This window comes from Hydra viridissima, unplaced genomic scaffold, assembly GCF_058129835.1.
Source record: "Hydra viridissima isolate aposymbiotic clone 2 unplaced genomic scaffold, HvirCarnegie_v1 scaffold_5, whole genome shotgun sequence".
NCBI classification, from domain to species: Eukaryota; Metazoa; Cnidaria; class Hydrozoa; order Anthoathecata; family Hydridae; genus Hydra; species Hydra viridissima.
Window position 1 is genome coordinate 4169112 of NW_028324304.1, and position 22129 is coordinate 4191240.

At 31.2% G+C, this 22129-nt stretch overlaps 1 protein-coding gene and 1 pseudogene across 1 annotated transcript; both read left to right on the forward strand.

The window, feature by feature from the left end:
• Nucleotides 1-614: 614 nt before the first annotated feature.
• Nucleotides 615-3867, forward strand: LOC149888084 (uncharacterized). Its single transcript, XM_090088998.1, has 5 exons — nucleotides 615-798; nucleotides 2602-2774; nucleotides 3059-3425; nucleotides 3501-3746; nucleotides 3836-3867. Exons 1-5 carry the CDS (start codon nucleotides 615-617, stop codon nucleotides 3865-3867), a joined length of 1002 nt encoding a protein of 333 aa, XP_089945124.1.
• Nucleotides 3868-5250: 1383 nt separating this feature from the next.
• On the forward strand, nucleotides 5251-6120 carry LOC149888085 (uncharacterized; annotated as a pseudogene).
• Nucleotides 6121-22129: the final 16009 nt, after the last annotated feature.

Here is a 22129-nt window from a genome sequence, read left to right on the forward strand (position 1 = left end):
TGGTAAAGGAGTCACTCTTAAATTGAGCAAAAGACAAATTGCATACAACTCAACCATTGAAGGCGGATTCATCGGAGCTCTTTTACCGTTATTAGGTATGATAGGTAGCACTCTTGCCACAAAAGTAGTCCCTGCTCTAGCCACCGGATTGTTAGCAGGTGTAGGCTCTTCTGCTGGCTCTGCTATGGTTGATAAAATTGCTGGGCGAGGTCTTTTTTACATGAGCAAAAATGGAAAAGGAATGAAGATAAAAACTTTAGGTGGAGAAGGATTGTTTATCACCCCATGGACTAAAAATGTTCACGGTGATGGACTCTTTGTTAAAAATGGAAAAAGCTATCAATCTATTGGATCTGGATTATTGCTCGGACCTAACTCACCCTTTAATAGTATACCCTTTTTAGGCGCTATTCTATGAAAATCGCTTGTTAAAAAAATTCGGATAAACTTTTTAAGAAATTAAAAAAATGATCGACTTTCAATGGATTGACGTAGAAGGAATTGTTTTACCCAATGAGGCTTTAACTAACTTTCAATTGATAAAGGCTACTAAACAGTTAAAATTGAAAAACTTTAGAGGTGTTTTTGTGAGGGATGAGTTACCAAAAAAGACAATGAAAAAAGAATGTGGAATTGTCAACACAGGAGATTCTAGTACAGATGGATTTCATTGGGTGTGCTGGTATAAAGATGTTGACAAAAAATACAGCTTTGACTCTTATGCTCAGCCTCCTCTTGTTGAATTGACTAAATACTTGAAAAGTCCGGTTTATTATAACAGTGAAAGAGTGCAATTTGGTAACACGTCTTATTGTGGTCACTTGTGTCTTTACGTCTTAAAAAAATTGGATGAAGGTCTTGACTTTCAAGAAGTTATCAATACCTTGTGGTGAAATTTTTAAAGAATAAATTTTTTTTAAAAATAACAAACCATGGAGAATATTCAAAAAACACATCACTCATCAAGATTATAAAGACTGCTTAATGAATAAGATGGAAAAGCTTGCAACCATGAACGTCTTCCGATCACATGAACATAACATTTACACCGAAGAAATCAACAAAGTCGCTCTCAGCGCTAACGACGATAAAAGACACATCTTACAAGACGGAATTCATACCCTAGCCATTGGACACTACAAACTAAAACCGTGCTTTACATTTATGGATTATGATAAACTCTTTGGTCTAGAATAAATTACGAAAAAGATACAGTTTTATACTTCTTTGCAGGTTCCGGCATGATATTAACAATGAGATGGAAATCTAATAACATTTTTACATTTTAAAAACACAACACCATCTTGAATTCCTTAAGTATGGAAAAGTATCAATGAGCCAGAATCCGCATATTGTAGTAGTCCATTAAATTCGACATTCTAATGGCATCAGAAGGAATATTAAAAAGCAATAGCAGCATCTGTTCTGCAAAACATCATGAATTTGTATCAAAGCAAAAAGAACTGTCAGACCTTCAAAATTCTATTTTTAATCTTGATGAACAAATGCATGAATAATGCTATGGAAATGGCTAATTAAATAATCCTAAAAATGTGGAAAATGTTAAGTCAATTTACTTCCCTCAACTTGATTTCCTAAAGAAAAGGAAAAAGGAAATGGTAAGCACTCCTTTAAAATGTGGCATTGACAACATGATAATGTTAAGTTCTCATTTTTTTTAGAATTATTAGTCGGTTGACAGGTAAAACTCATTAAGTACAGTTTTATGGGATATTGACTTTTATACCCAATGATGCCCAAATATTAACAACATATTGCAAGAAAAAGCTACAAAGTGCGTAAGTCAATCCGAAATAGTAGCATTTTAATGGAATTTTAATAAATTAAACTAACTAAAACTTGATTATCTCAAATTAGCTGCAGTGTCACTTAGTGAGTTTTACTTGTTAATAGACGTATTGGTCTGCTTTAAAGTGGCACTGGCCTTTCAAAACTAAAACTGTTAATTTTCTGATTTTCAGTGTCATATTTAATTAAGTACATGTACAATGAAAAAACTTTCAGCGTAAATAAATAAAAAACTATTAATGTGTCCATAAACATGCAGAGTCAGCAATTAATATGCAATTTTAACTGCATTTTTAAACAATAATTTCTTCTTAACTAGTCATAGTTTGACTCAAAACTTTTGCAAAAAGGTTAACATGTTGATAAAAGGATTTGATAGGAATCACCATCATAGCATTTATAGATGCAAAATGGTAGCATTTTTAATAATGGTTTTAAATTTTATTGTAAAATCTTTACTTTCAATATCATCATTTCAAGAACAGCAAACTGTAAAAACCTTATTTTGGTCAAACCCTTTCACAGTAACCTGATCCAAGTAGTTAAAAAGATATCCTTGTTCAAAGTTGAAAAACTCAATACTATACAATATTATTATGAAATAAAAGAAATATTGAGCGATTCATAAAACCTGACAGACTAAGTATAGATCCGAACTCAACAGATGCAGCAAAAACATACAACCATCGGTTAAGAACATTTTACAATTTGTAAGTACAGTTGATAATAACTCCATTAAGCTTAATCTCCTAATAAACCATATTGATCTAAATGTCTATGAATTCATATCAGAGTGTGATGATTTTGAAAAAACAACAAGTATTCTTGAGTCTATCTACATAAAACAAAAGAATGAAGTATTTGCCAGACACATTTTGTCAATACGGAAGCAAAAACCGAGTGAATCAATAGATCAATTGCTAAATGAACTTAAAAATTTATCTAAGGATTGTAAGTTCACTGCTGTAAGTACTGAGCAATATAAATTTGAAATGATTCGCGATGCGTTTATAAATGGCCTATTCTCCAACATTATATGCCAACGTTTACTAGTAAACAAGACATTAGACCTGTCATCAGCCTTTGACCAAGCTAGATCTTTAGAAGTGGCCCAACGAAAATCAAACTTATACTTACAATCGATATGCCTATTTCTGCCTCAATTCAGGAAATCCAATAATCTGTACAAAAACAATCCATAACTTATCATCACTTAGCTGCTACAGTAAAATCAATACAATTGTACTAGTTTTTTGGAAACACAAGAAATCCACGCACTAAATGTCCTGCTCGTGAAGTTATCTGTCACAAATGTAAAAAGATTGGTCATTTTGAAAAACTTTGCAGATCATCAAATGTTTCTGCTGCTATTCCTAAAATCGATGATGATTACTTCTGTGCCACATTATCAGCTTCAGCAAACTCTCTCTTCAGAGTCAGTCATAACATCATTATTAATGATAAGTATAAAGCAGAAGCTTTAATTGATAGTGGGAGTACAAACAAAAGTTTCATTAACAATAAACTAGTGATTCTACTCAATTTAGATATTATTAATGAACAGAATATAATTGGAATGGCATCAGCATCTTTATCAGCAAAATCAGATGGACATTGTTATGTTTCAATAACTCTTCAAAACAAAATCTATTAAAAAGTCAAGTTGCATGTGCTAGATAACTTATGTATAGATATTATTCTTGGCACAGATTCTCAAGAGTTGCATGAGAGTATTACCATTAAGTATGGTGGGAAAAGACCACCCATAACATTTGCAGCTTTAACAACAATGCAAACTGAACCTCCTGAATTGTTTGCCAATCTCACAAAAGATTATAGACCGATTGCCACTAAATCTAGAAATTATTCTCAAAGAGATAGAGAATTTGTTAAATCTGAAATCCACCGCCCTGTCCAATCAGGAGTAATAGAGCCTAGTAATTCACCTTTGCGTGCCCAGGTCTTAATAGTAAATGAAACAATTAAATATTGTATGGTTATTGATTATTCTAAAACTATTAATAAGTATACCCAAGTGGACGCATATCCTCTACCTAAGATTGAAACGATTGTAAGCATAATTTCCAAATACAAAAATTATAGTACTCAGCATACTACCAAATACCTTTATCTAAAAAAGGTTGACCATATACTGCTTTTGAAGCTGACAATAAGTTGTAGCAATATACTAGAATGTCTTTTGGAGTTACCAACGGATCTGCATGTTTTGAACGCACAATAGATGATTTTGTTAAAACATATATACTAACTATCTGCTTTCTGTTCAATGATAACATTACAATATGTAGTAATAGTCAGAAAGAACATGATAAAAATCTTCTTAAGTTCAGATTAGCTGCCATTGATGCTGGAATTCCCTTTAATGAAAAGGAAGGTGTATTTTCGACTGGGACTTTAGATTTTTTAGGTTACTGTATATCTTATGGCTCCTTAAAACCAGATCCTCAGAGACTTGCTTCTCTCATTAAGTTACCCCCACCTGATAATGCAAAGTCTTTACAGCGTATTATTGGAATGTTCTTGTACTATGCAAAATGGATAAGAAAGTTTTCCGATAAAATTAGACCTTTGAACTCTGTTACTCAATTCCTACTCAATCTGCAGCAGATATCAGTATTTGAAACATTAACGAATGAGTTTGTTCAATCTTCCATGCAATTCATTGATGAGAGATACCTTTTACTGTAGAAACTGATGCTTCTGATATTGCCATATCCGCCACACTTAACCAGGATGGAAGGCCCGTTGCCTTCCATTCACGAGCCCTTCAAGGGAGTCAACAATAATACTCATCAGTGGAGAAAAAAGCTCAAGCGATAGTCGAAGCAATAAATCTTTGGCGCCATCTGTGGCATTTATGTATGATAATAAATCAAGCAAATGAGAAATGTTTCTTTTGAGTAGAGTTTTTCTAGAAGAGAATTTTACGCAACTTTTAGATTTGTGATGCGCTACAAAACTCCGAAGGCTTTGTCCGCTTAAATCTAGAAAAAAAAATTTAAAAAGACTTTTCGTTTTTTTTGCTGACTGTGAATTTAATTGGATTGTTTTTTATGTATGTAGAGTTACTTTGACTTAATACAAAAATTTTTTTTAATACAACTTTTTATTTTCTTTGAACCTTTTCATTTATAGCATAAACTTTAAATGCAATTTTCTCTCTCGGACGCCAAACAGTGATTTTAAGTTTAATATTTTTTTGATCCTCTTGGTACATACTATCATCCCTCAAGAGGGTTTCTCTGGGTCAGAAGGTTTGGGTGGGAATCCTTTTTTTGGAACAGTGTGTAGAATATGTAAAGAAGTAAAACCCAAGTACTATCGCCCGATGATTTGCACCTAGTTAAAGCAACTCAGCCATTCGAACGTATATCTATTGACTTCAAAGGTCCATAAACTTCTTCAACCCTTGAACAAAATATGCTAACAACTTTAGACAAATACTCACGTTTTCCCTTTGCTTATCCTGTAAAAGATATTACAACTCAGAAAATAATAAACTGTTCAGCTGATCTTTTTTCCATGTTTGGTATGCCTAGCTATGTTCATTCTGATCGTGGATCTTCATTTATTTCTTCTGAATTAAAGGATTGTTTCTTATCAAAAGGGATCGCAACTAGCAGTACAACCCCTTACAACCCGAATGGTAATGGGCAAGTTGAAAGATACAATGGAATTATTTGGAAGTCGATATTACTCACTTTGAAATCTCGAAATCTGCCTAAATCATCATGGAAAAGAGTTCTACCGGATGCACTTTATGCTACAAGATCTCTATTATGCACTTCTACTAATTGTAGTCCACATGAACGTCTTTTCAATTTTTAACGAAAATCATCATATGGGTCCTCGATTCCTTCATGGCTTATCAACCCAGGACCTGCACTTCTAAAAAGAAATGCGATACAAGGTAAATATGAAGATTCAGTAAATGAGGTTCAGCTCATTAAAGCAAATCCTCATTATGCTTATGTGAGATTTCCTAGTGGTCATGAGACTACAGTGTCTACTAAACAGCCGGCTCCCATTGGAACAACTCCCATTGGAACAACATTAAACAACAATTTAGAAGCAACAACCATCGATAACTATCCCCCAACCCCTAATGGTATCAATGAAACTCCTTTAATCTCTAAAGAAGAACTAGAAAACAAAATGAATCCTATAGAGCAAATTAACATTCTTCCTCGTAGATCTTCACGAATTTCTAAAGCACCAGAAAAAATTAACTTATAAATACACCTGAACACTTTTAAGAGGAGGGTGAATGTTATGTTAATATGATATATTTATGTATAAGTATAAGTTTTTTATTATACTAGATATTCTTTATGTATTTTTTTATTTTGTTATAGACAAATGCAATTATAGTTCTTTTGAGCCAACATAATTAATTTGGTTATTCTTTACAAAACACAATAAAATGTCTCTGAATTATTCAAGACATATAAATTATTATTACAAAAACATTTTCTTATGACTGACAATTTAGCTAATTTTTTTTTACTAAGAAACATAAAAATTATACATTTTTAAAATCTGTAATAATTATATTATTTAAATTTATAAAGAAAAAAATTTGGAAAATTTTTACATTTTATAAGCTAGTACCAACTTAAGCACTTTATATGTTATATCCGGATTTTTACTGACCAATGTTTCCTCGTGGAAACTACTATTTAACTTATCTTAATTTAAAAGCAACTACAATACTTCTATAGACAAAAAAACGATACTCTGGAGCTTTATTCTACACTGAAGAAAGGTTAGGGAACATGCACCCAATAGATTGAAGCTATATTACAAAAACTGAAAATTCAGAGACAAGCATACCATGGAAAAAGTTTTATCGGAAATCATGTACATAAAGTGCTTCAGGTTCCATTTCCTTTAATGTTATATTGATATATTGCATGATTTTATATTACTTGTTAGTAACAATAATAACAAGTAATATAAACTCATGCAATATATCTTTTAAAGCAACATTTTTAGAAAAACTCAATGCTAAATTTATGTAATTCTATTCCAATGGTTGTTTATAATGAAGGATTCTCTGGGACAAGTCTGCACAAGAAAGCAGTCGAAATCATTACAAAACATAAACTACACTTTCATAAATTTCTGCATGCTATAGCATATTCTACTCAAAAAATACAATGACAACAGAAATGTTAAATGAACTTAATAAGTTTTACTTGATTTTTTTCTTTCTGTTTATAACAAGTTTCTCAAAGCGCTTTAGAATTTTATTGTGTTTATTGTTATTGAGGTTGAAGAGTATGCTGAAACTACAACAATGCCTAGCAAGATAATTTTGATGATTTATGATGATTTAACTTATAAAGCTGGGGTTATAAGTACAACTTGATTCATGTTGCTATCACTTTTTCTTTAGAAAATAATATTGCTGAACTGATGCATTTTTATCGTACAACTTGGAGTAAGGCTTTAGTGCCTCCGAAGATCATGCTATTACATTTTTGAAATAATGGAGCGCTGGCTTTGGATTGAATGGCAAAAAAGGTGAAGAATCAATTTATCTTGAGTTCAACAATTTAAAGCGTATTTATCAATCTATCCCTTACCCAACAAAACGGTTAAAAAGCATCCTAAAATTTTACCATCAGAAAACTAATTCTAAAAGTAGAGTGTTAATTCCAGAATCACAAAAAAGAAAGAGAAAAAACGAAAATTGTCATAGTTAAAAAAAACTCTTGGCAACAGGATTTTACATTTCTAAATAATATAAAGTTCCCTTTTTTCTTATTTGTCTATAAATTTTTTAAAATGGAAATATTTATTTATGGAATTTCTAAATATGGAAATATTAAAACTTTTGAATTTAAAGATAAGTTAAATTTGCCTTTTTTGATGCTGAGTTAGTATAATTTATCTAAAATCTTATCTTTATTAAAACAAGGATATCTGGAGTAAAATTTGCACTAAATGCACCATATTTTGCTTTATGTTAACAAAAGAGTTACACCAGGACAAAAACAAAATTTTTTTTTAAATGTTGGTTAAATCCAAAATGGCAGCATAAAACGTAAAGATATTGATTTATTAAGTGTTGGTCTGACAAATTACATTCAAACTGACTTCTTTATTCCTTAAATTTTATAATTCTATTTCCAACCCCCATAGACATATTAATAATCATTATGTGAAAGTTTGAAGAGAAAAGCTTTACTAAAGCTAAAGATATTTACGTTTTCGTAAGTAAAGCATGTGAAAATTTCAGCCTCAAAAATCACGTTTAAAATAAGAAAAATTAAATTGAAAAAGTTTTTTTTTATAAAAAGCTATGGAGTTGCTATGAAGTTGCTAAGGAGTAAGAAAATGAATTAACCACAACAATTGTTTTTTTTTTACTTTCACAGCATACAATTTTAAACTGTTTAAATGTATGGTTCACTTGATAAGATTAATCAATCGTTTACAAAATAGTCAGAGAACTGAGTGTTCTTCAAATGGTTTCAGTAATTTTAAAATACAATCCAACTCAACTGTAACTCTTTTGTAACTCTTTTGCTAACAATCTAACTCTTTTTATTGATACTAAATTTTCGCTAACGTAAAAAAACTTTGGATATTTTCCTAGGAGTATTTTCTCTCAAAAGAATGCTAGTCTTCCCGTCATTTTTTCTAGCTGCAAAAATTAACGAATTAACCAGTTAACTTAACTTAACTAACTAATCAAGTGCTGTCTTAATGTCTTTCTTTTTGTTTATAAGGCCTAGGTTTCGCTCACACTCCATGCACTTATGCTCAGAACTATAATTGGTTTTTCTGAATCAAAAATGCTCATTTGAAGCCTGTTGTTGTACTTTCAACTGCAAGTTTAACATTTTGCTTTGATATCCAAAGAAAGAAGTAAACACAATTTAATAAACATTGTCACGAGCTGTGGATGAATTTTGTTGCAGTGCTTGGCAGTGATGTCGTAGGGAATACATTCTGAAAAAATCCTATCATACCTTCTTTTACAACAGCTTCAAAGGGTAGAGGGTCTCAGCAAAACCAGATGTCTGAATCTTGATTAAATTCATTCGTTGTGATACTAGCACTGGAACTTGTCTCAGACTTCAGAATGTAAACCAAAACATTTGAAGTTTTCTCAGCGAAATCGAAGTTTTTCCCCCCTCAGATTGTGTTCCATATTAAAATGCAAGTTTTTCTCAGCGAAATCAAAGTTTTTCCCCCCTCAGACTGTATTCCATACTAAAATGCAAGTTTAAGTTACCAGTTCCAGTAGTTTCTGAAAAACTAGCTACTCGCGAAATGTAATCATTTGGGCCTCCTGTATATACAATCAATCAAATAGGCATAAGGTTGACAGTTCATAATGGAAACCTCTTAAATCTGAGAGGAGAGAGATTGTCATCAAGATTTGATCAACGTGAAGTGTAACATGCCAATTTTTAGCAGTGGGTGTAAACTTTTAACACGTAATGGTATAAATGTCAATTGAGATGTTCAGCTTATAATGAATATAAGTATGGCATGTGACTAATAAAAAGCTAAAATATTATCAGCATTAGAAATAGGTATTATTTGTACGGATTAACCATAACTAATTCCTGGATTTAAATTTAATATCATATTTTGAATTATACCATTAACATAATTTTTATTAGCATTATCTTAAGCACCAACAAGATTTGATAAATATGCTATCCTGTTAATATCCATAATTATTGGACTATTCATTGTACCACCAGTCTTTTTAATAAAGTATTCATCAACATAATTTTTAGTAGCAGCAACTTCAAAGTGGAAAAGTAATATAAACCACTGATATTGTGCTACTGCAGGTTCGCAACAGAATTTGAAGAGCTTTAAGTTGCTTATCAGTTGGAAAACAGATATTAAAATATCAATCTAGCAAGTGAAGAGTATACTTCACTGCTTATCGTGTTCGTCACATTTTTTAAAGTTGGCTACTTTTAGAACATCTGGGAATCATTGACTTTAACAAGACACTTATTGGCAGTTTTAACGGCTTGTTTTCTTTGACATAACTAGGTTAAAAAAAAAGAAAAAAGAAAAGAGCGAAACAAAGCTGGTGCATTTTATTAAGAGTTATAAATAGCGAAATCGACTCTATCAAAATATGAGTGGTAATACAATATACGTCATAGCACCGACATTTCGCTTTACTTTGCAGCCATAATTTTACTAGGTCTTATCACTGTAGATACACGTCCACATTTCATTTTATGAAACACTGAATTTATATATATCCATAACCATAGTCGCCGAGAGAAACTTCGGGCCCTGGGGAAGTTTTCTTAACGGGCCCTCATTATGATCAGTCGTATAACCAGGACCGCTAGAAGCGTGCTCTAGCCATTGAAAATTAAAAATGAAGTTAATTAAATCCTTTAAAAGTCAAAACTATTTAAATCTTTTCAAAGTTAAAGTTAGGAAAAAGTGTACAAAAAATAATGTTAAACACTGTTTAATAATAGAGCTTTGCGAGCCTTTCGACTCGTAAACAAATTAATAATTTCTTCAAAATTAATTTTCATTGCCATTTCGGCTTCAATAGATTAAAGTCCTAAGTCATCTAAACGATTTTGTGGCATTATTGATCTTAATACGTTTTTTATTCTTTTCAACACACTAAAAGATCTTTCTGCTTGGGCAACTGTCACTGGAATTGTGGAAAATAGTCTTATTGCAATTATAATGTTTCGAAACAGTACATCCAGCGTTTTTTTTTAATTTCATTTAATAATTCAACTGGCTGAAGAAAAATATTTTGTATATTGACATCATAAATTGATCTTAAATGTTGTATTTCATAGAAGAATGAATGTAGTTTGTTCTATATGCGCAGAATTAGGCGTTGCGTCTAAAATAAGGGAATAATATTTCACAGCTTCTCTTTCCTTTAAAATACAACTTTTCAAGTATTCAGCACAGCAAGACATGAATTAATTTTGAATGTCTGCCGATAAGTAATGTACTTGCAATCTCTGCTTTTCGTTTTGTGTCTGCTTTACGTTTTTTAATGGTTCTTTTAAAAGCGGATCGTAATTACTTAAAAGTTCTAATAATCCTAGAAAATTTCCTTTGTTGGAATCTCCAATCAAATGAGTAACACTCCTAAAGGCCAATCCACGCTTATCAAGAAACGGAATTACATCTAATAAACGTTTTAATAATTCTTTCCATTTCTGCGTCTCATTTTGTATTTGTTTTACTATAAGGAAATCAGTTTCGGTATGTTTGTTAATACTTTTTTCTAAATTTCGCCAATGGATATAGCAAGATTTATGATTGCTAGATTTTTTGTGGTCAGGTGTTCTATCAATGGATATAGCAAGATTTATGATTGCTAGATTTTTTGTGGTCAGGTGTTCTATCAATGGATATAGCAAGATTTATGATTGCTAGATTTTTTGTGGTCAGGTGTTCTATCAATGGATATAGCAAGATTTATGATTGCTAGATTTTTTGTGGTCAGGTGCTCTATCAATGGATATAGCAAGATTTATGATTGCTAGATTTTTCGTGGTCAGGTGTTCTATCAATGGATATAGCAAGATTTATGATTGCTAGATTTTTCGTGGTCAGGTGTTCTATCGTAATTTTTTGTATCCTCTATTAGACTGCCAACTATATTTTCTAGTAAAAATTGATCTTTGCTCACGAAATTTATAAAATAAAGGACTAGGAAAACAAAACAGAGTATTTTTAGACTTGTTCCAAACTAACCAATCACGAGGAACTATTTCTTTATTTTTTGAACAAAAGTTTAATAAATCTACAGGAAATGTTGAAAGGTGAGGATTTCGACCCCTTAGAATGGCATCATCTACGTTTAATTTTACCAATTCAATATCGATGTTGGACATATAATAATATTCCCAACATCGATATTAAAGTATCAATACTTGAATAATAATATTTTGTCTTTAGCGTAATTGTAATATTTATTGAAAGTTTTAATTTAGCACGCATTTGTTATTTACAAGTTTTGTCTAAAACGAAAAATTTAAAGTGCAGCATCAATGAGAAATCAAGTCATGCAATCCTTACTTTTGTTAACGTTTTAAAAAGAATATTAAAAAATGAAAAGCTATTGACGTCGATGGAAAAAATTCGAATTTTAATTTTACAAAGAAAAATAGAAAGATTGAAAGAAGCATATTATATTAAAAACTCGTATACTTTTTGTCTTTAAGATTTTTTAGAAGCAATGAATAAGATTTTATAGATGATAAATAAATAAGACTTCATGAAAAAAAATTATTCGGACAAACACAGGGCCACGGGAATCTTCCCCGTCCACCACTCACCCCCCCCCCCCTCACCCTTCATCTCGGTGGCCATGTCCTTAACTACACCAATTTATCATAAAGCGCTTTTACATTTTCAGCGTTAAATGATATTGCCTCTATTTAGAAACCAGAAGCAACTAGCCTCTACCAAGGCTAGTTGCTTCTGGTTTCCAAATAGATAATTTAGGTTTTTTTTTTAAAAAACTAGCCATCCATTTTTCACCAGCCATCTTAATTTCAGTCCAAAACTCTGGTATTTTGATTTTGTATTGAGCAGCATACTTGTAAACAAGACAATTTAAATCTTTAGGGGTATATCCGTAAAATAAAGATGCCATTTGCAACAAATAATTTTTTATGGAGCTTTCTTACTCTTGGGAAAAAATTAACCTTGGTTTTGAAAAACCCATGGATGGATGACCAGAGTTTAGTTTTGAAATGTATGTTGTAAATGTCATGCTTTTGATGTTGAATTTTTTAGCAGCTGCACTTACACTTTTTTTCCCTGCAAAAAAAACTTTGTTGTATCACTAAGCTGCTGACTTGTAAAAGCACCATTTGATGTTCTTTCTTTTATAACTACGCAAGCACACACGCACATATATCTGTGTGTGAGAGAGAGTGTGTATGTCTGCTTCTATAACTACAGCTTTGTTTACACACAATTATGTGTATATTTAATATACACACACATATCCCAGCTGGCAAAAAGGTATCTAATATCCATCTGAAAAGTGGTCTAAAAGATGCCTACTATCACGTCGTTAATGAACGATAAATAGACGTCTTTTAGATGAATTTTAGTCGATAAAAGTTGTATCATTTTAAATTCATAAAAGGTTTGCAATATACATCTATTTTGTTTATTTTTTATACTAGATGCATTTTAGATATCTTTATAAATTTCAAAGTGTTGAAATTTATTTAGCAAAAAGCATACAAATAAGATAATTGGTAACTATAAACAATACTTTTGACACTGCATTTTGATTTTAGATTGTCATTCCTGAGATCTTAAAAAAGTGGCCCATATTGATTTTTTTATTTATATGTTTAGTCATGAGTTTGGTTGAAAAACTAAGAGATTCCACTAGATTGTATGGAAGTTTTAACATTTTCCCATTGATAGGTATATATGAAAGCAGAAAGAAAAGAAAAAAAAAAACCGTTGCCCTAAATTGCCTCGATTCAATGCACAACCTTTTAAAAAGAGCTAAATGTAACTATTTTTCTCACATTTTCCACACCACATTAGTACTGCAAAAGCAACTTGTCATAACTCAACAGTCAACATTCAAAAACTCATGCTCAAAAATATCTTCTAATTTTCAAACCTCAAAAACCAAAAGTTGCATGATTTGACAGCCTATTGCCTGAATTAAACGTTTTAAAATAAAACTTTCAAACAAAATAATGGATAATGAATCATTGCTTATATTTATTGTAAAAATACTTTTAGCTTCTGTCATTCAAGAGTTTGGAATTAATCATGATAATTTACTTAAGGCTCTTCTACTTGAGTTTCGTAGATTTGGGGGGGGGGGGGGGAGTCTGGATCATGGAAGTTTTGATTAAACAGAGATGACAAATGTGAAGAAAACTCCATCAATGTTTATTTTTAAGTTCAAACCTAAATTGCTGAAAGATTCAAGAAACTTCTCAAGATTTCTGGAACATGAGCAGACCTGGTTGAATAAAGAAAAACAGTTAACAGAAAAGAGTTGCTACCGGTCCAGCACAAAAAAATGATAACTTAAAACGAAAAGAGTTAACTAAGTTGATAAGAACATTGGAAACATCTTTGCCAACAACCCGAAAGTATCATGAATAAATCTTTTATCGGTCGGTTTTTCACCGTTCAATTGACAATCAAGATGTTGCCAACAATGTTCAATTAAATTAAAATTTGGACTTTGAAAAACCCAGGCCAAAAGTAGAATTTTTTTCGAATTTAAAAAATTTTTTATAGAATTTTTTTGAAAATTCAACCACGAGGCATTTTATCCTTTCCTTGTGGCAGCATAACACTCTTGATTAAATATAATTATACATTCTGATCCATTACGCCTTCGATGCAATGAAGTGGACTAATAGAATCAAGGCTAAAAGATTTCCAAAACCATTCTATTGCCACCACCATATTTAGCAGAGGGCATTTGATACTTAGGAGCGACTATTTAGTGATATTATTGTTATTTTGCAGTACGAAAAACAAACAATTTATGCTGTCACAGGCGACGTTTTGTGGCATCTACGCTGCACTTAACACCCAGTTCTTGCTTAAAATGCCATTTAAAGCAACAGCACTTTTGCGGGGATATTGTTTTGATTTTCTTACCAAATTCTGTCTTGCTGCTCTGTAATTATCTTTGACCTGCACGGATGCTTGTTTTCAAGTGTCTTACGGTCTCTAAACTAGTTCGCTTATTGTTGATTTAGCCACATCATAAGGCTTAGAAATTTGCTGATAAGCAATCTTATTCTTTACAGCACTTTTTTTCTCTTGACGATTCCTCAGACTTTCCTATTACTTTTTAAGTTCAATTTAAGTTAAATATTGTCTCCATTAATTTCAATATTAACATGTTTTTCTTAACAAAATTTTAAGGTGAGTTTCCACTCATCCGTTTTAGCTACGAAAAAAGGAAAGGGATGGGAAAATTAATCACGTGAGCATGCGCAGTTAGTAATTTTCAAAATTAAATTCTAAACTGTGCATGCTCACGTGATTAATTTTCCCATCCCTTGCCCTTTCCCTCAGCTAAAACGGATGAGTGGAATCTTACCTTTAGTTTTCTTAATAGGGTATGGAATTGTTTTTAAGCTTTGGCGTGATTATGTTTTCAATAAAACTTGAATTTCTTCCTTCTGTTACAAGTTATCATTTTTTAGAGTAGTAGTATTTTTTTGACTATGTAGCCAGATTATTGGAGCAATTGTTAAAAACTTCATTCATTTTCAGTGAAAAGTCAATAAGTTTTGGCGAAAAAACTTAAAATTTAGTTGTTTATAAACTTTGCAAGCTGCTGTAGCTTAATTTTTACACGTACTCAAATAGTCACTGGGTTTTAGAATACTTGCTTGTTTCCATTCGACATCAATAAAATTGATCAGTCAAAATTGAAAATTGCTAATACGTTTGAAACACCTTCATCTCAACCACCAGAATCTATGATAATACCACTACCACTATTAGCACCAGGAACTACACTATCTCAGCCAGTGTCATCTGAATCTATATCAACAACATCTAGTTCAGCTTCAAAGTCACCTCCAAAGTCAACTCGCCTGTTAACAGCCTCCAATACTCCGGCTGTTCAAAAGGAAATTCAAAAAGAGGTTGAAAAACAACTGCAATCGGTCCAATCGCTTGCAGCAGCTTTGCAACAAATGTTTCGCATTCAATACGTTGACACAAAAAAACGAAAAAATGTTGACATACCAAGGTTCGAAGGGGAGTGTCTCAACAAACCTGAAATACTCGAGAGATTGAAAGATGTTGAGAGGAAAAAAGCAGCAAAGCAGGCCAAAAAATAACGTAAGCTTAGCTTTAATGACGAGCAGCAAATAAACCAAGCAACAACAGCGACTCCAACAACAATAAGAGCCACAAACCAATTCAAGTGTAAAAAGTGCCGTAAAGTTTTAAGCGAAGCCTCAACAAGTCAAAATAAGGAATGGTACCAGTGTGAAAATTCAAAATGCAAGGTTTGGCTATGTTAAACATGCATACCAAAGCGATATGTAAAAGGCGCTGAGTTTTATTGCACCAAAAAGTGCCGCACAAGTGACAACTCAACTCAACCTTTAGTAACTCTTAACGATTCAAAATCATCACAAGTATAAAGTTTTTTTTATTTGGTTGTTTTTTAAATTGTTATTATTGGTTGTTTTTTAAATTGTTATTATTGGTTGTTTTTTAAATTGTTATTATTGGTTGCTTTTTGTTTTTGTTTTTTTTAGATAAGCGTTGTTTTAATTACACGCAGATTTGCGTATTTCACGTAGATTTGCGTATTTCATTCTCCCCGAATGTGAGAGTAAAATGAAATAACTTTTTTTTCACTTAAAGTTTCTTAAAAACTAAAAATTTTTTTTACTTGATTTGCATATATTTAAATACAGCTCAAATTTCTTTACAACTTTAAAAAAATAATAATTAAAAACCTTTTGCCCTTTAAAATTTTTTTTTTAAAGTCAAATAAAAATTCTAAACTTTTAAATTAAAATTCTAAACTATTTCATTTGACCCCCATTTTATTCTATATGTTATTTTCGGAAATTTTTGAAAATTCTTGAAACTTTATATTGTTTACTTAATTATAGTTTGTCAAAAATATCTATTTGGAAGTTTTTATTTTATTTTTATTTATTTTTTTTTATACGGTGTTAATGTAACCGACAAGTAAAAATTTTTAGCTTTGCTTAAACTTTCTAGTTTTGATTTACTAAAAGTTTTATATATTCGAGCTCCATATGTTTAAACATACTATTATTTATACGGTTTCATCTAATATCTTGATGTATTAAGCTTGGTAAAATTAACTCGTATGTTTCTGACGTTAAGTTAGACCAAGTCACATCTGACTTTTTTAAGTTGACAAACTTTAAGTTGTTACAAGCTCTTTTGCTTTTTAATTAAAATCACAACATCAAATATATAAATCTTCTAATGTTGTAGAAAAGTTTGAAAGAAAAGGTTTAAACGTTTTAGTAGCGAAGGCTCAGTTGTTTAAAGTCAGATATTACCAACTTCCATCCTTAGCCATTTTAGGTGACTTTCATAAAGCTCTCTTTCCTCTTCATTAAAGTTCAAGACATCCAGTACCGGCAAAGGGCTCTTTTATCGTAATCAGATTGAAAACTAATTAGTATCTCGATATGAAAAATTCCTTATAAAAGAGCTTTATGAAAGTCACCTAAAATGGCTAAGGATGGAAGTCTTTTGCCGTCAATACCTTTAGCTTCAACATCGAGTATTGATAAATTATCGTGTCTGAAGTTATCTGGATGATTGGGGTTCAGTAGAGCAATATTTTCTACTAGGTCGTATTGACTGACGACAGAGTTTATCAGAGAAATAAGTAGATCCTTATTTTCTTCAACTCAGAAGATTTTCTTGAAAGCTTAGTTTACTCGAGGCGATATTTTTTCCATAATTTTTGTGAGAACGTATTGCTTGCATTCTGCTATGACATTTGATACGTAACGTGGTAAAGTTATGTGGCGAAAATTAAAACTAATTAGCCTTTAATTCTCTCGTTCTTAGAGGTTAAAAGTTCTTAAAATAGTTGTGAAAGCCGAAAGTAGATCAATTTCAAAGCATTTATTTTTTTGTTTTTTTGTTTCATATCTTTTTGAACTGTTTTTATTGTTAGCATTTAATTATTTTATTATCAATATTGTTATGTAATGTTATGTTTGGGTTAGTTTGTTTTTTTTTGTTTGTTTTTATTTTTGAAAAAGTTTTTAAACTTTACATTTTAAATTGTTTTAGATAAATTACTTATTAAAATTATTAAATAAAGGATACATTTATTATTCTTGCTGATATGTTTTTAAAAGATATGTCGCTATGAAAATAGCCTTTTTATGAGTCAACTCCATTTTACTTTAGGGAACTTTTCATTTAATGTAAACGAAGTATTCAGCGCAGAATAAATAAAGTTAAAGTTTATATTGCCGTGAATGACGTTATCCAAGATGCAAGTAGCGGGTAATGGGAATTGTAATTACGAAATAATTTAGGTCGATAATGTATATAAGGTGTCAATACATATGAGGTGTTAATGCATATAAGGTGTTAATGAGTAATATTTTAATGTGTAAATAAATAGCGTGGTTGGAAATTTATATAAAAAGGAGTTGAGTAGAAGATTTTAAGATTCACAGTCATACGGTGATAAAATAATATCAAGTTCATAAAAAACAGTGGCTCATGGAATAGTTTTCCCTCAATTCTTATATATATATATAAGAAAACATTAAATAATACGTATTCTCTAAATACAAATATCAATTTATTATGAGAAACTTTCGCTGAATTATGGTTACCAGCATCATCAGCTCGTAAAATATTTTAAGTTACAAAAAGCAGTTTAAAATTAACTGACGCCAGCAGTAGAATGGCTATTGCAGACTGATGACGTTTGCCCTCATTTAAGCTTTTTTGATGCTGTTGGGTTCAAGTTCTAATTTGTAATTTCGTTTCGCCAACGTATTTTTTTAAACAGTGACACTCAATTAAGTAAGTTCCTGGTTGGCTATTGGGTGGTAATTTAGATTTGTTTTTATACGTTAGCAGCGATCCTAAATTAGGATTAGATTTAAAAACAACTCTATATCCAATTCTTCTAGATACTTTTCTTAGTTTTTGGGACAGTGATGGTATCGATAAAGAAACCGTATGGAGGGTATCACACTCGGATAGATTTTTTTTTTATTTATGGACCGTTTTCTACTAATTTGGTTTGCAATACTTACAAGTTGGCTTTTGTCGTAACCATTTTCGTTGAACATTTGAATTAGAAAACTTATCTCGTTTTGTAAATGTAAATCACTGAATATGGAGTAAGCTCTGTGAACGTAACCTTTTAGTATTGCGCTTAAATTTTTTGAGTCGTGATTTGAGTTAGGTTTAATTTAATGGCTTCTTTCCTGTAAACTTTAAACTCGTATTAGCTTTGTTGTTGTTCATTATTGTTCGAAGTTTTATTTTCACTTTTGTTTTCGATTGTGTATTCTACTGCAGGGTGTTGTTTATTCAAAATAATTTGGAATTGCTCTGCTTCCTGAATTTTTGAAAATCTAGCATGACTATCATCAACATATCTTAGATAAGATTTTAAATGTTTTTAATTTTAAAAGCATTTTCTTGGTGGTATTGTGGAAAAGATTCCGCCAGTACGACCGTCAACGAAAGACCAATTGGACTAGAATTCTTCAATTCATTTAATTTTTTTGTTTTACAAGAAATAACAACGGTGTAAACAAAGCTCTATCAGCTTTTTAGTTTCCGACATAGTAAGTTTAGTAGAAAGTTTGTATGAATCATCTCTATTTAATTGATCTAAAAGAATCAAAGTAGCTTCTTTAAATGGAATTGATGGATACAGGTTTTACTACATCAAATGAAACTTGAACCTCTTTTTTTTTCTATATTCCATGAGTTTGCTTTGTTAATAAAGTCAAAAGAGTTTTTTAACCGTGTTTTGTTTATGTTTAAGACAGATTGTATTGTCTTCACTAAGTAGTTAGATATTCCATAGTCAGGAGTGCAAGTTGTTGATACTGATATTCTCATAGGATTGGATTTTCAGGTTGTGAGCTTTAATTAGGCCATACATACGAGGTGGGATGGGGTTACTTGGATAAATGTTATCGTATTCTGTTTTTGAAAATTGTTGCTTTTTATTAAGTTGTGAGAGATAGTTTCTAGTGGCAGATCCAGGAAAAATTTTAACTGTAGCAAAAATAAAACCGGAGAACCACAGCAACAGTGGCGTAGCTAGGTGACGGAGGATCTTTTTTTTTTTTATTTTTCCTAAGATATAGATACCCTTCAAAAGTTTAAAAGGTTTTGCTGGCAGAAACTGTTTAATTCGGCGGTGTTACATAATTTAATCTGATCTATTAAAGAATGATTGTTTGCTTTTAACGCTTGATACAGCTCCATTTCTTTCATTAAAAAAGTTTATAAACCATATATAAACCAAGCAAGCACAAAACGTTGAAACAAAGTTGAAATAACGTTGATCAACGTCGATCAACGTTATTTAAACGTTGTTTCAACGTTTTGTGCTCGCTGGGAAGTAATATTAATTCAACCAAGTACAGTTTTGGTTTTTTGCTACACTTGCTACAGGTTCTCGGTTAATGACTTTTAGTTCTTATAAAAGACCTCCTTGTTAATAAAAAGGTGATACTAAATATGTATTCAATATAATAAATGCACGGGGGTAAGCTTAGAGTTGTTTGAAAACATGACAAACGTGATTTTGCTACAGTTGCAATACATAACTTGCTATTTTATTTCACTGCCAGTCAAAATTAAGTAGCTACGCTGCAAAATGTTTGACATTCTTACAAAAATTTATGAACATGAGAGACGAAACCCTATAAAAACTCGGGGTTTTTTTTAGCGAAAATTTTATTTTTTAATTTAGTAAAATTAGTTAAGCTACGACAGCGGCCAAAATTTGATCTAAAATTTTTCGGTTATTTTACATAAAAATATATATATATATTTTTATATATGTGTGTAGAAAATAATAATAAATGCAGTCCGAGTTGACGGTAGCAATTGCTTCACTTGCTACACCCTGGATCCACTCCTGAGTTCTGATTTTAGTCGCATAACTATAAGTTGGATCCTCACTCAGAACTTTTGTTGGACCAATCTATTCGTGAATTTTCTGAAGGTTTTTCGTGTTCTATTCCAACAAAACCATTACCTTTATCAAACGGATATATATCGACAAGTTTGCTTTCTTTAATTTCTTTAATTTCTTTAAGAGCTTTACTTTGTTCTCTTGTTAAATTTTGGCTTATTTTTTTGCCCATTTTAAGTTCTTTTCAGACATTTTTTCTCAAACCCTGTGCATTTTCAATCTTGTTGTTATATTCCAGATTTAAAGCAAAAGACTCTGTTATTGCAATAATATCCATGTAAGGGATATCTCTCAAAGAAGGAACAAAGTGTGGGCCAAGATTAAGAAGATCGCTTTGATGTTTTGGAATCTAGGTACTGCAGAGATTTAAAACATCGTTCTTTGTGCACGTGGTTAACTTGCGACTGTTATTATCGTGGTTACTTTTAAATTCGTTTCGAAGAACATTAAACTTTTTCAATAATCTTTCTTTGGACTTTTTAAACATTATTTTGCGGGTTTTTCAATCAGTTGTTCAACTTTTTTGTAGTCTATTTTATCAAGAGTAACTTTAAGAATTGGCTGGAGGTTTTTAGTTTGATTTATAAGGATAAAATATCGTTTTCTAGCAGCGTTTTTAATACAAATCAAAATTTTGAATCTAAATTGAAAAACCATACTCTATTATACCAGGTCATATTTGTGTATGTCTTATTTCTTGTGTTTGATAAAGTAGTATCGAAGCGTTTCGCTACAACACTTTAGTCAATATTTCATTCCTAATAACTTAGGCAATTGAAATGTTTTTTAGATTGTAAATCACTGTTGAATAGTGAAAATTTTACTTAGCGGAGTGGTTTTAAAAAACGAAATTTCAAAGGATCTGTACGACCTTTTTGGCGTTTTCAATTGCAATTATTTTTTTGAATATCGAAAATTTTACTAGGAGAAAGAGTTTGCTTTCTTTTGCCCAAGAACTCCTTGAAACTTTTGCTCAGGGCGTGACGTGTATGTTTAAAGTTCTTTGTCATGTCGAGTTAATTAGATAAAGTTTAGAAATCTCTCGCAGACTTGATTACGTATTCTATTGATCGATATGATGAGACGCTTATTTCTTACAACTTTCTTACTCATTACCATAATACCGTATGCGACCGCAAATTTCGTAAAGAATTTTTTTTTATATAAAAATGTAGAATGAAAGCTTGAAGTAAAAAAAATTAGTTTATTTAATAAGAAGTGCTAAGAATTACATTTACAATATTTTTGTTCAATATGTCCTCGCTTAGCATCAATCATAGTTTCAAGTTGACTCCTGAACCTGTAACAGGTGGTCTGGATATAGTCCTTGGGTATCTTCAGGGAGTTGACACTGTTGTAGGGACGTTGAAAAACCCTTTACTCCACATACGCCCGGATTAAATAAGATAAGAGGTGACGAATCTGGAGATTCAGAAGATCACAACTCTTTTGACTAGTGTTTTGGTGTTTTCAGAAGAAATGAGACCAAACATTATAACTGAAGTAGGATATTTGATCTTAAATATATACTTCACATGCTCTGGGACTGCCTGGAATGGTTAATGATTTATAAAAAGATTGATTCTGCTGTTTGAGATAGAAGCAACAGTAAACAAT